The following is an 11,314-nucleotide window of genomic DNA, read 5'->3' as shown; positions in this document are numbered from 1 at the left end:
CACGCATGCCATTTACTGTTGGGAAGACCATGGCAGTATGATCTGAGGGTTACGCATGATGGATTCACAAATAAGTATTCCTTCACTCTTAATAGGCAACCTATTACTCTTGTGCCATTAACTCCAAAACAGGTGAGAGGGAGGACCAATTAAAGTTACAAAGTTCGAGTGAAAAAAAAAAAGGAAAAGGAAAGGAAGGCCGAAACTGAAAAAAAAGACTTTCAAAAAAAAGGAGAGAAAAACATTGATCACAGTGAAAAAGAAAGAGAGAGGATTTCGACTATAGTGAGAGCAAGAGAGGAAAAATTCAATTACATTGCAAAAAAAAGTGAGATCAAGAGAGCATTATTTTCACACCAGCCCCTTATTGTACTCATGTACAAGGAGGCTCTTTTATGTACTAATAATCTCGTCGTTGCTTTGCCGAGCAATATTGTTTCTCTTTTCCAGGAGTTTGAAGATGTCCTTCCTAAAGAGGTACCTTAAGGTTTACCTCCAATTTGAGGGATTGAACATCAAATTGATTTCATACCTGGTGCATCAATTCCAAACCGACCTGCTTATAGGAGTAATCCCGAGGAGACCAAGGAACTTTAGAGGCAAGTAAGTGAATTATTGGAGAAGGGGTTTGTCCGTGAAAGTATGAGTCCTTGTGTGGTTCCTGTGCTGTTAGTTCCTAAGAAGGATGGAACATGGAGGATGTGTGTTGACTGCCGAGCCATCAACAACATAACGATAAAGTATCGTCATCCCATTCCTAGACTAGATGATATGCTAGATGAATTGCATGGTTCTTGTGTCTTTACAAAAATTGATCTTAAGAGTAGATATCATCAGATTAGGATGAAAGAAGATGATGAATGGAAAACTGCTTTTAAGACTAAATATGGTTTGTATGAGTGGTTAGTGATGCCTTTCGGTTTAACTAATACTCCGAGCACATTTATGCGTTTGATGAACCATGTTTTGCGAGCATTTATTGGTAGATTTGTAGTTGTGTATTTTGATGATATCCTGATCTATAGCAAAAATTTGGAAGAACATGTAATGCATTTGAAATCTGTTTTGGAAATTCTAAGGAAAGAAAGGTTGTTTGCTAACCTCAAAAAGTGCACCTTTTGCACGGATAAGCTTGTGTTTCTTGGTTTTGTTGTTAGTAAGAGAGGAATTGAGGTGGATGAGGAACAGGTGAAGGCAATCCAAGAGTGGTCAACGCCTACAACAGTTAGCCAAGTGAGGAGTTTCCACTGCTTAGCTAGCTTCTATAGACGGTTTGTGCGTGATTTTAGTAGCTTAGCCGCCCTTCTTACTGAAGTCATCAAGAAAAATGTGCCGTTTAAGTGGGGAAAAGAACAAGAAAAGGCATTTAGTCTGATCAAAGAAAAGTTAACTAATGCGCCTTTGCTTGTTTTACCTAACTTTGCTAAAACTTTTGAAATTGAGTGTGATGCTTCAGTCATAGGTATTGGAGCTGTTTTGATGCAAGAAGGCCGTCCAATTGCTTATTTCAGTGAAAAGTTGAGTGGGGCAACCCTAGATTACCCTACTTATGATAAGGAGATGTATGGCTTGGTGAGGGCTTTGGAAAATTGGCAACACTATCTATGGCCAAAGGAGTTTGTGATTCACCCAGATCATGAGTCTTTGAAGCATTTGAAAGGACAACAAAGGTTGAACAAACGCCATGCCAAGTGGGTGGAATTCATTGAAACATTTCCGTATGTGATCAGATATAAGCAAGGTAAGGAAAATGTGGTGGCTGATGCATTGTCCCGAAGGTATGCCTTACTTTCCATTTTAGATACAAAAATGCTTGGCTTTGAATACATTAAGGAATTGTATGCTCAAGATTTTGATTTTGGTGATGTGTTCAATGCATGTGAAAAAATGGCGTTTGGTAAGTTTTATAGGTATATGGATTTTTGTTTCGGGAAAATAAACTGTGTTTGCCAATATGTTCTTTGCGCGAATTGCTTGTGAGAGAAGCTCATGGTGGTGGTTTGATGGGTCATTTTGGTGTAGATAAGACTTTAGGAATTTTGCATGAACAATTTTTTTGGCCTCATATGAAACGTGATGTGGAAAGAATTTGTGAGAAGTGTATCACGTGTAAACAGGCTAAGTCTAAGTTGAAACCCCATGGTTTGTACACCCCTTTGCCAATACCTAGTGAACCTTGGACTGATATTTCTATGGATTTTGTTTTAGGTTTACCTAGGACTAAGAGGGGGAGAGATTCAGTTTTTGTGGTGGTAGATAGATTTTCCAAGATGGCACACTTCATTGCATGTCATAAAACTAATGATGCATCACATATAGCTGATTTGTTCTTCAAAGAAATTGTTAGGTTACATGGTATGCCTAAGACCATTGTTTTTGATAGGATGCAAAGTTTTTGAGTTACTATTGGAAGACTTTGTGGGGAAAACTGGGAACTAAGTTGTTGTTTTCTACTACTTGTCATCCACAAACGGATGGCCAAATTGAAGTAGTAAATAGAACTTTGTCGTCTTTGTTGCGTGCTATCATTAAAAAGAACTTGAAAGCATGGGAAGATTGTTTGCCACATGTTGAATTTGCTTACAATAGAAGTATACATTCTGCAACTAAGTTTTCACCATTTGAAATTGTTTATGGCTTTAACCCATTGTCACCTTTGGATTTATCTTCTTTACCTTTGAGTGAACGTGTGAACTTAGATGGCAAAAAGAAGGCAGAATTTGTAAAGATGATTCATGAAAAGGCACGGCTAAACATTGAAAGGAGGACTAAACAATATGTCCATCAAGCCAACAAGGGACGCAAGAAGGTAGTTGATAGGAACCAAGGTGGGCCTACTCTTAAAGATCCTTTGCAAGTTCCAGATGGGCTAATTACAAGATCAAGGGCCAAGAAGATCAAGGAAGCAATGCAAGGATTGGTGCAATCCACTTGGGATGAAGCCAGCAAGAGCCCAACACTGAAGATGGGTCTGAAAGAAGAAGAACCAGCTTTGATCCACTTTATTCATGCTGTGGAAGACATGACTTAGAGATACGGCCTATTGTTATTGGAGGCTTCTAATTTGGTTAAATGATTTATTTTACTAGTTTAGAATAAGTGGGTTTGAAAATACTTGGCTCACATGTCTTATTTCTTATGAACTATGTTTTTGGGAAGGCCTTGTATTTTGGCCAAGGGCTTATTTGGAAAGTTACATTTTTAGGAACTAGGGTTTCATCAATTTATTGTAGGGGTTACTGTAGCCGCGGGTACTGTAGCCGGTACTGTTCATCAAGGGTAATTTTGGGAAAAAGGGGCTTTATTTTGGCTAGGGTTTTGATTAGGTTTGGGTTTAAAAACTCTTTGTAGCCTCATTTGAGAGATTAGACAATATTGAATTTTATTTGTGAGTTGAGTTTTCTCCTCTTGTTCTTGATTGAACTCTTGAACTTATCAAAGGTAAATCACAACCTTTGTGGCGTTCCTCCTTTGTAATCTGGGTTCTTGAGACGGGTTCTTCAACGGGTCTAGATTTTAATATAATCTAGGTTCTTGAAACGGGTTCTCATCGGGTTTAGATTCTCCATCCTTGACTTGATTTTTGGCTTTCTTGGGGAGTTTTCAAATTGATTGTGGGTTCAAGGGAATTCATTCCCACGGCTTCATATCATTTGGTATTCAGAGCAAGGTTTCCAATCAGGTCTTATTCTATCTTTTATTTCTTGCATATTTAATTCTAGGGCTTCATTGTTCTAGGATTGATTACAAAAAAAAAAAAAAAATAGTGGTGGTTAGCAGACTTCTTCACTATTGTTAGGGTTGCTGAAAATCATTGTTCTAGGGTTTGTGTTGGCTGAAATCTCTTGTTCTAGGGGCTGCCGTATATCACTTGCCCAAGGGTTTCTGAGTTATTGTTAGGGTTTTCTCAACTACTTATTCTTGTTTGTGATCAAATCAATTGGTGAAAGGAAACGAAAAGAAAAGAAAAGAAAAGAAAGGAAAAAAAAAAAAAATTTCGAGGATTTTTTTCTTGAGCCTTATCATCAAAGGGGGTGATTCTAGTTGGTATCTTGTCTTATTGTTAACTGTTTCATTCGTATAATTTCCTTGATTCACGTGCCATTTTTTTTTTCATTCCTTCCGTGTTTCTCTTGTTCTTGTTTCTTGGACCTAATTACTAGTTGGGATAAAACAAAGTTGCTTTGTCTTGATTGAGTCAATTAGTTCTTAAAGAACTGGAGTGGGAAACCTCTTGAGGTAAAAGGCAAGAGAGTGTGAGACTATTATCGAAAAAAGTCAATTAAGAGTGAAACACGAGTGGAGTGTCATTATTCGAGTGTAAACACGTGAGGGAGTGTGTGAGGTTTATTTTTTTTTCCCACTAACATTCTTTTGTGTAGCGCCTGATAATGTCTCATCGGAGTCGCGCATCACCAAGGGGGAGAGCAGATAACTCATCCTTTGTGTTGCAAGCCATGCAACAACAGTTTGAGCGGTTGAACTTGGTGTTGGGTGAAGTGAGGGATAGGATGGATCATCAAGAAGCAGCGATTAGAAATCTACAAGGTGGGAGGGACAGGAGGCGACGTGAGCATAGAGTTGAAAATCAGTATGAGAATGAAGGAGATGGTGAGGATGAGGAAGACTTAGCATCTGACGTTGGGTCGGGTAGAAATAGAAGAGTTAGGCATGAAAGAGGATTTGAGGGGAATCTAAGGGGTCGGGATGGTGTAGATGGAGACCTTGGTAGCATCAAAATGAAAATACCACCTTTCCAAGGTAGAACTGACCCTGAGGTTTATCTAGAGTGGGAGAAAAAAATAGAGTTGGTGTTTGATTGCCATGATTACTCTGAGGAGAAGAAAGTGAAGTTGGCGGTAATTGAATTCACTGATTATGCTATTATTTGGTGGGATCAATTAGTGACTAATAGGAGGAGGAATTATGAGAGGCCTATAGAGACATGGGGAGAGTTGAAAGCTCTCATGAGGCGGAGATTTGTTCCTAGCCATTACTATAGAGACCTTTACCAGAAATTACAAAATCTTACACAGGGGTCTAGGAGTGTAGAGGATTACCATAAGGAGATGGAGGTGGCGATGATTCGGGCTAATGTAGAGGAGGACCGAGAGGCCACCATGGCTAGATTTTTGAGTGGGTTAAATAGGGACATAGCCAATGTAATTGAATTACAACATTATGTGGAGATAGAGGACATGGTGCACATGGCTATGAAGGTGGAGAGACAATTAAAGAGAAAAGGGACAGCAAGGTACACTTCGGTTTCTAGCACTACTTGGAAATCAAAATGGGATAGGAATGATCCAGGTGAAGCAAAGAGAAAGACCGAACCACCTAAGGGAAAAGATGAGGGAACTAGCAACAAACCCAAGGTAGAATCCCAACCTTCACGGAATAGAGATATCAAATGTTTTAAGTGTTTGGGTTCAGGGCACATTGCTTCTCAATGTCCAAATAGGAGGGTGATGATTATGCGTGACAATGGGGAGGTGATGACTGAGAGTGAGGATGATAGTGATGAGGTGCCCGAGTTGGATGATGCTAGTGATGATGATGGAGTGGTATACCCTGTGACAGGTGAGTCTCTTGTTGCCAGGCGTGCTCTTAATGCACACATTAAGGTTGATGATGCAGAGCAACAGAGAGAGAACATTTTCCATACTAGATGCCATGTCAACAATAAGGTATGTAGTATGATCATTGATGGAGGGAGTTGTACTAATGTGGCTAGCACTACTTTGGTTGAGAAATTGAATTTACCAACCTTAAAACACTCCAGACCATACAAATTGCAGTGGTTGAATGATTGTGGGGAGGTTAGGGTGGATAAACAAGTGTTAGTTACTTTTTCTATTGGGAAGTATCAGGATGAGGTGCTTTGTGATGTTGTGCCTATGCATGCGGGCCATATTTTGTTGGGGAGGCCATGGCAGTATGATAGGAGGGTGACACATGATGGGTTCAAGAACATGTACAGCTTTGAAAAGGAGGGCAAACCAATTAAGCTTGCTCCTTTAACTCCAAGCCAGGTCTATGAGGACCAATTGAAATTGAAAAGTGAGGTTGCTCAAAAATGAAAAAATGAAAATGAGAGTGATCAGAAGAGAAAGAGTGAAAATGAGAGTGATCAAAAAAGGAAGAGTGAAAAAGAGATTGAGCAAAAAAGAAAGAGTGAGAGTGAAAAAGAGCATAAAAGAAAGAGTGAAAAAGAAAGTAAAGAGGTGGCTGAGAGTAAAGAAAAAAGAGTAGAGCCACTAGAGAAAAAAGAAAGAGAGTCTTCTGAGAGAAAAGGAAAGGCAAAAGTGAGTTTCTATGCAAGAGAGAGTGAGGTTAAGAGGGCTTTCTTCGCAGATCGCCCTATGATTTTTCTTGTCTATAAAGAGTCTTATCTTACTCTTAATGAAACTAACCAGTTTCTTCCTAGTTTGGCTGTTTCTTTGTTGCAGGAGTTTGAGGATGTATTCCCGGATGAGATGCCAAATGAGTTGCCACCCATTAGAGGCATTGAGCACCAGATTGATTTTGTGCCCGGGGCTGCTATTCCAAACCGACTAGCCTATAGGAGTAATCCAGAGGAGACAAAGGAGCTTCAGAGGCAAGTTGAGGATTTGATGAGCAGGGGGTACGTGAGGGAGAGCATGAGCCCTTGTGCTGTACCAGTGCTACTAGTGCCAAAGAAGGATGGGACGTGGAGGATGTGCATTGATTGCAGGGCGGTCAACAATATCACGGTAAAGTATCGCCATCCCATTCCTAGATTGGATGATATGCTTGATGAATTGCATGGCTCATGTATTTTCAGTAAAATTGATCTTAAAAGTGGGTACCAACAAATTAGAATGAAAGAGGGTGATGAATGGAAAACTGCTTTTAAGACTAAATATGGGCTTTATGAATGGTTGGTTATGCCATTTGGACTTACAAATGCGCCCAGTACTTTCATGAGATTAATGAACCATGTCCTACGTGCATTCATAGGCAAGTTTGTGGTTGTGTACTTTGATGATATCTTAGTGTACAGCAAGAACTTAAATGAACATATTGACCATTTGAGATATGTGTTTGATGTGTTGAGATGTGAAAAGTTGTATGCTAATTTCAAGAAATGTGCCTTTTGCATGGAAAAAGTTATTTTTCTTGGTTATGTTGTTAGTACGAAGGGTATTGAGGTGGATGAAGAGAAAGTCAAGGCCATCAAGGAGTGGCCAACGCCAAAAAGCATCACTGAGGTAAGAAGCTTTCATGGCTTAGCAAGCTTTTATCGGCGTTTTGTTAAAGACTTCAGCACCATTACTGCACCACTCACTGAGGTAATTAAAAAGAATGTTGGGTTTCATTGGGGGCTAATCAAGAGAATGCTTTTGCCACTATTAAAGAAAGGTTGTGCTCTGCACCTGTGTTAGCATTACCTGATTTTAACAAAGCTTTTGAGATTGAATGTGATGCCTCAGGAATTGGGATTGGAGCTGTTTTGATGCAAGATAGGCGTCCCATAGCCTTCTTCAGTGAAAAGTTAAGTGGGGCATCCCTGAACTACCCTACTTATGACAAAGAGCTTTACGCTCTTGTTCGTGCATTAGAGACTTGGCAGCACTACCTATGGTCAAGGGAATTTGTGATCCACACCGATCATGAATCATTGAAGCATCTCAAGGGTCAAGGTAAGTTGAATAAAAGGCATGCTAGATGGATGGAATACATTGAGACATTTCCCTATGTCATCCGTTACAAGCAAGGTAAGGAGAACATTGTTGCTGATGCTCTATCCCGGAGGTATGTACTTCTTACTTCTATGAGTGCTAAAATGCTTGGGTTTGAATATGTGAAAGACATGTATACCGATGACGCTGATTTTTCTAATGTGTATGTGGCATGTGATAAGGCGGCATTTGGTAAGTTTTACAAGCATGATGGTTATTTGTTTAAAGAAAGCAAACTTTGTCTGCCAAATTGTTCTATGCGTGAGTTATTGGTGCGTGAGGCACATGGTGGGGGATTAATGGGACACTTTGGTGTCAAGAAAACTTTAGACATTTTGCATGAACATTTCTTTTGGCCTAAGATGAAGAGAGATGTTAACCGTATTTGTGGAAGGTGCATTACATGTAGAAAGGCCAAATCTAAGGTTTTGCCACATGGGTTGTATACACCCTTACCCGTTCCTAGTGAGCCATGGGTAGACATATCTATGGACTTTGTTTTGGGGCTGCCTAGGACCAAAAGGGGTAGAGATTCTATTTTTGTGGTTGTGGATAGATTCAGTAAGATGGCACATTTCATTCCATGCCATAAAACAGATGATGCAACCAACATAGCTGACTTGTTTTTCCGGGAGATAGTGCGACTCCATGGTGTAACTAGGAGTATTGTTTCTGATAGGGATGTTAAATTCCTTAGCTACTTTTGGAAGGTGTTGTGGGGGAAATTGGGTACTAAGCTCTTATTTTCCACTACTTGTCATCCGCAGACTGATGGTCAGACTGAAGTAGTTAATAGGACTTTAACTCAACTTTTACGCACTGTTGTTCATAAGAATTTAAAAACTCGGGAGGATTGTTTGCCATTTATAGAGTTTGCATATAATAGGACAATGCATACTACTACTTCATACTCTCCTTTTGAAATTGTTTATGGATTTAATCCACTTACTCCTTTGGATTTGATGCCTTTACCTGTTGATGACAGGAGTAGTTTGGATGGACAAAAGAAGGCGGACTTGGTGAAGTCACTTCATGAGAGGGTACGGCTTCAAATTGCCCAAAAGAATGAAAGGGTTGCGTCCCAAGCCAATAAAGGACGAAGGCGTGTCATCTTTGAACCAGGAGATTGGGTTTGGGTTCACATGCGCAAAGAAAGATTCCCAGCCCATAGAAGGACTAAGTTACATCCTCGAGGAGATGGACCTTTCCAAATTATTGAGAAAATTAATGACAATGCATATAAAGTGGATCTTCCAGGTGAGTATAAAGTTTCTGCAACTTTCAATGTTTCTGATCTTTCTCCTTTTGATGTAGGTGAAGATTCGAGGTCGAATCCTTTTGAGGAGAGGGGGAATGATTGGAACCAAGGTGGGCCTACTCTTAAAGATCCTTTGCAAGTTCCAGATGGGCCAATTACAAGATCAAGGGCCAAGAAGATCAAGGAAGCAATGCAAGGATTGGTGCAATCCACTTGGGATGAAGCCAGCAAGAGCCCAACACTGAAGATGGGTCTGAAAGAAGAAGAACCAGCTTTGATCCACTTTATTCATGCTGTGGAATACATGACTTAGAGATACGGCCTATTGTTATTGGAGGCTTCTAATTTGGTTAAATGATTTATTTTACTAGTTTAGAGTAAGTGGGTTTGAAAATACTTGGCTCACATGTCTTATTTCTTATGAACTATGTTTTTGGGAAGGCCTTGTATTTTGGCCAAGGGCTTATTTGGAAAGTTACATTTTTAGGAACTAGGGTTTCATCAATTTATTGTAGGGGTTACTGTAGCCGCGGGTACTGTAGCCGGTACTGTTCATCAAGGGTAATTTTGGGAAAAAGGGGCTTTATTTTGGCTAGGGTTTTGATTAGGTTTGGGTTTAAAAACTCTTTGTAGCCTCATTTGAGAGATTAGACAATATTGAATTTTATTTGTGAGTTGAGTTTTCTCCTCTTGTTCTTGATTGAACTCTTGAACTTATCAAAGGTAAATCACAACCTTTGTGGCGTTCCTCCTTTGTAATCTGGATTCTTGAGACGGGTTCTTCAACGGGTCTAGATTTTAATATAATCTAGGTTCTTGAAACGGGTTCTCATCGGGTCTAGATTCTCCATCCTTGACTTGATTTTTGGCTTTCTTGGAGAGTTTTCAAATTGATTGTGGGTTCAAGGGAATTCATTCTCACGGCTTCATATCAGTAGTGTTTCAACCAGGAGATTGGGTTTGGTTGCACTTAAGGAAGGACCGTTTTCCAGAGAAGCGGCGTTCAAAACTCCTACCTCGGGGTGACGGGCCATTTCATGTAGTAGAACACATCAATGATAATGCTTACAAGCTTGACTTACCAGGTGAGTATGGTGTCAGTGCAAGCTTTAATGTTGCTGATTTGTCTCCTTTTGATGTAGGTGATGATTTGAGGACAAATCCTTCTCAAGAGGGGGAGAATGATGCAAATCAAGGAGCTGGACATGTTGATCATACAAGTGGGAATGGAGCTGAATTTGCACAAGACCCTTTGTCACTTCCTAGTGGCCCAATTACAAGACTTAGAGCCAAACGTTTCAAGGAAGCACTTAATGGGCTAATCCAAGAGAATTGGGCTGATTCTAAAAAGACCAAGATGGGCTCAAATAATATTCAAGACTTAGTCCATGTCATCAAGGCAATTGAAGAGGCTAATTAGCACGTAGAAATATGATGAATGGTTTGTCCATTAAAGGACGTGAATTTGTTAAGTTTCAAGAATATTAAATAGGTGAATGAACTTGGTCTTGCCTGGGTACCTGAAATACATTGAATTTAGTCATTTAATCATTTCTGGCTGCCTCTAGAAGTCCAAGAGGCCTAAAAATCGTGGGACTTGTTATGTTAATATTTGTGTTGCTTTTAAAGCTGTAGTTATGACTTTTCCTATTCTTGGAGGGTTGTTCCAAGTATTTAGAGGGGTTATTTCGAGTTTTAATATCAGATTTGAAATTTCAGAAGCTTATTTTGTCTTTGTGAGGTCTTGTGTTCCTCTTGGTTCTTCAAAGAACTCTTCGAACTTATCAAGTTAATCTTGTGGCGTTCAAGCTCCAAACTTATCACCTTGATTCTGATTTCTTGGTGTGGCGTTTTCAATCCTTCGTAGTCTTGGTTTTCATCTAGTTGGGTGACCGGTCAAGGCTCAACAAATCTTGTCAAAACGATCTTGGGGTTCCATGCCATCATTGTTATCGGGTTTCATCACAATTGTTGGTGGAGTTCATATCTGCCATTATGCCCAATATTTTTGTGCCTTTTTCTTAGGGTTAATATGGTCCTTAAACACCTCTTATAGCCCCTTTAAATGCAAACTAAGCTCTGTATGAAATTGGTTTAAGAAATGAAGTCCTTAACTGAAGCCGAATTGCATCAAGGGACTAGTTGAATGAGAACCGGTTGGGTTGAGTTTCAACCAACCACCTACCGTGGCTGAGCTACCACCCCATGCCACCTCTAGCACCACCCAATCCCCAAGAGGCCCCATGGCCATCATTAGAATTTGACCAAGCTTTACCACCCATAGATGGCACCAAAAACCGAAAGCATCCAAGACCCCTTTCACTCGGTAACCACCTCCCTTGCATCACCTTCT

At 40.0% G+C, this 11,314-nt stretch overlaps 1 protein-coding gene across 1 annotated transcript; it reads left to right on the top strand.

Annotated features, from left to right (window-relative positions):
• Positions 1–1,312: 1,312 nt before the first annotated feature.
• Positions 1,313–10,303, top strand: LOC121249395 (the record flags this gene model as incomplete). The annotated part of the gene is given in 10 exon segments (XM_041148104.1): positions 1,313–1,906; positions 1,909–2,379; positions 2,382–2,809; positions 4,962–6,060; positions 6,262–6,602; positions 6,681–7,341; positions 7,344–8,250; positions 8,611–8,960; positions 9,024–9,055; positions 9,869–10,303. Coding segments are annotated over 10 exon segments (5,151 nt in total), but the record flags the coding sequence as incomplete, so codon positions are not given.
• Positions 10,304–11,314: the final 1,011 nt, after the last annotated feature.

This window comes from Juglans microcarpa x Juglans regia, chromosome 2D (genome assembly GCF_004785595.1).
Source record: "Juglans microcarpa x Juglans regia isolate MS1-56 chromosome 2D, Jm3101_v1.0, whole genome shotgun sequence".
Taxonomy (NCBI): Eukaryota; Viridiplantae; Streptophyta; class Magnoliopsida; order Fagales; family Juglandaceae; genus Juglans; species Juglans microcarpa x Juglans regia.
Note: the sequence above shows the minus strand (reverse complement) of the source record. Positions and strands in the feature narration are given on the sequence as shown.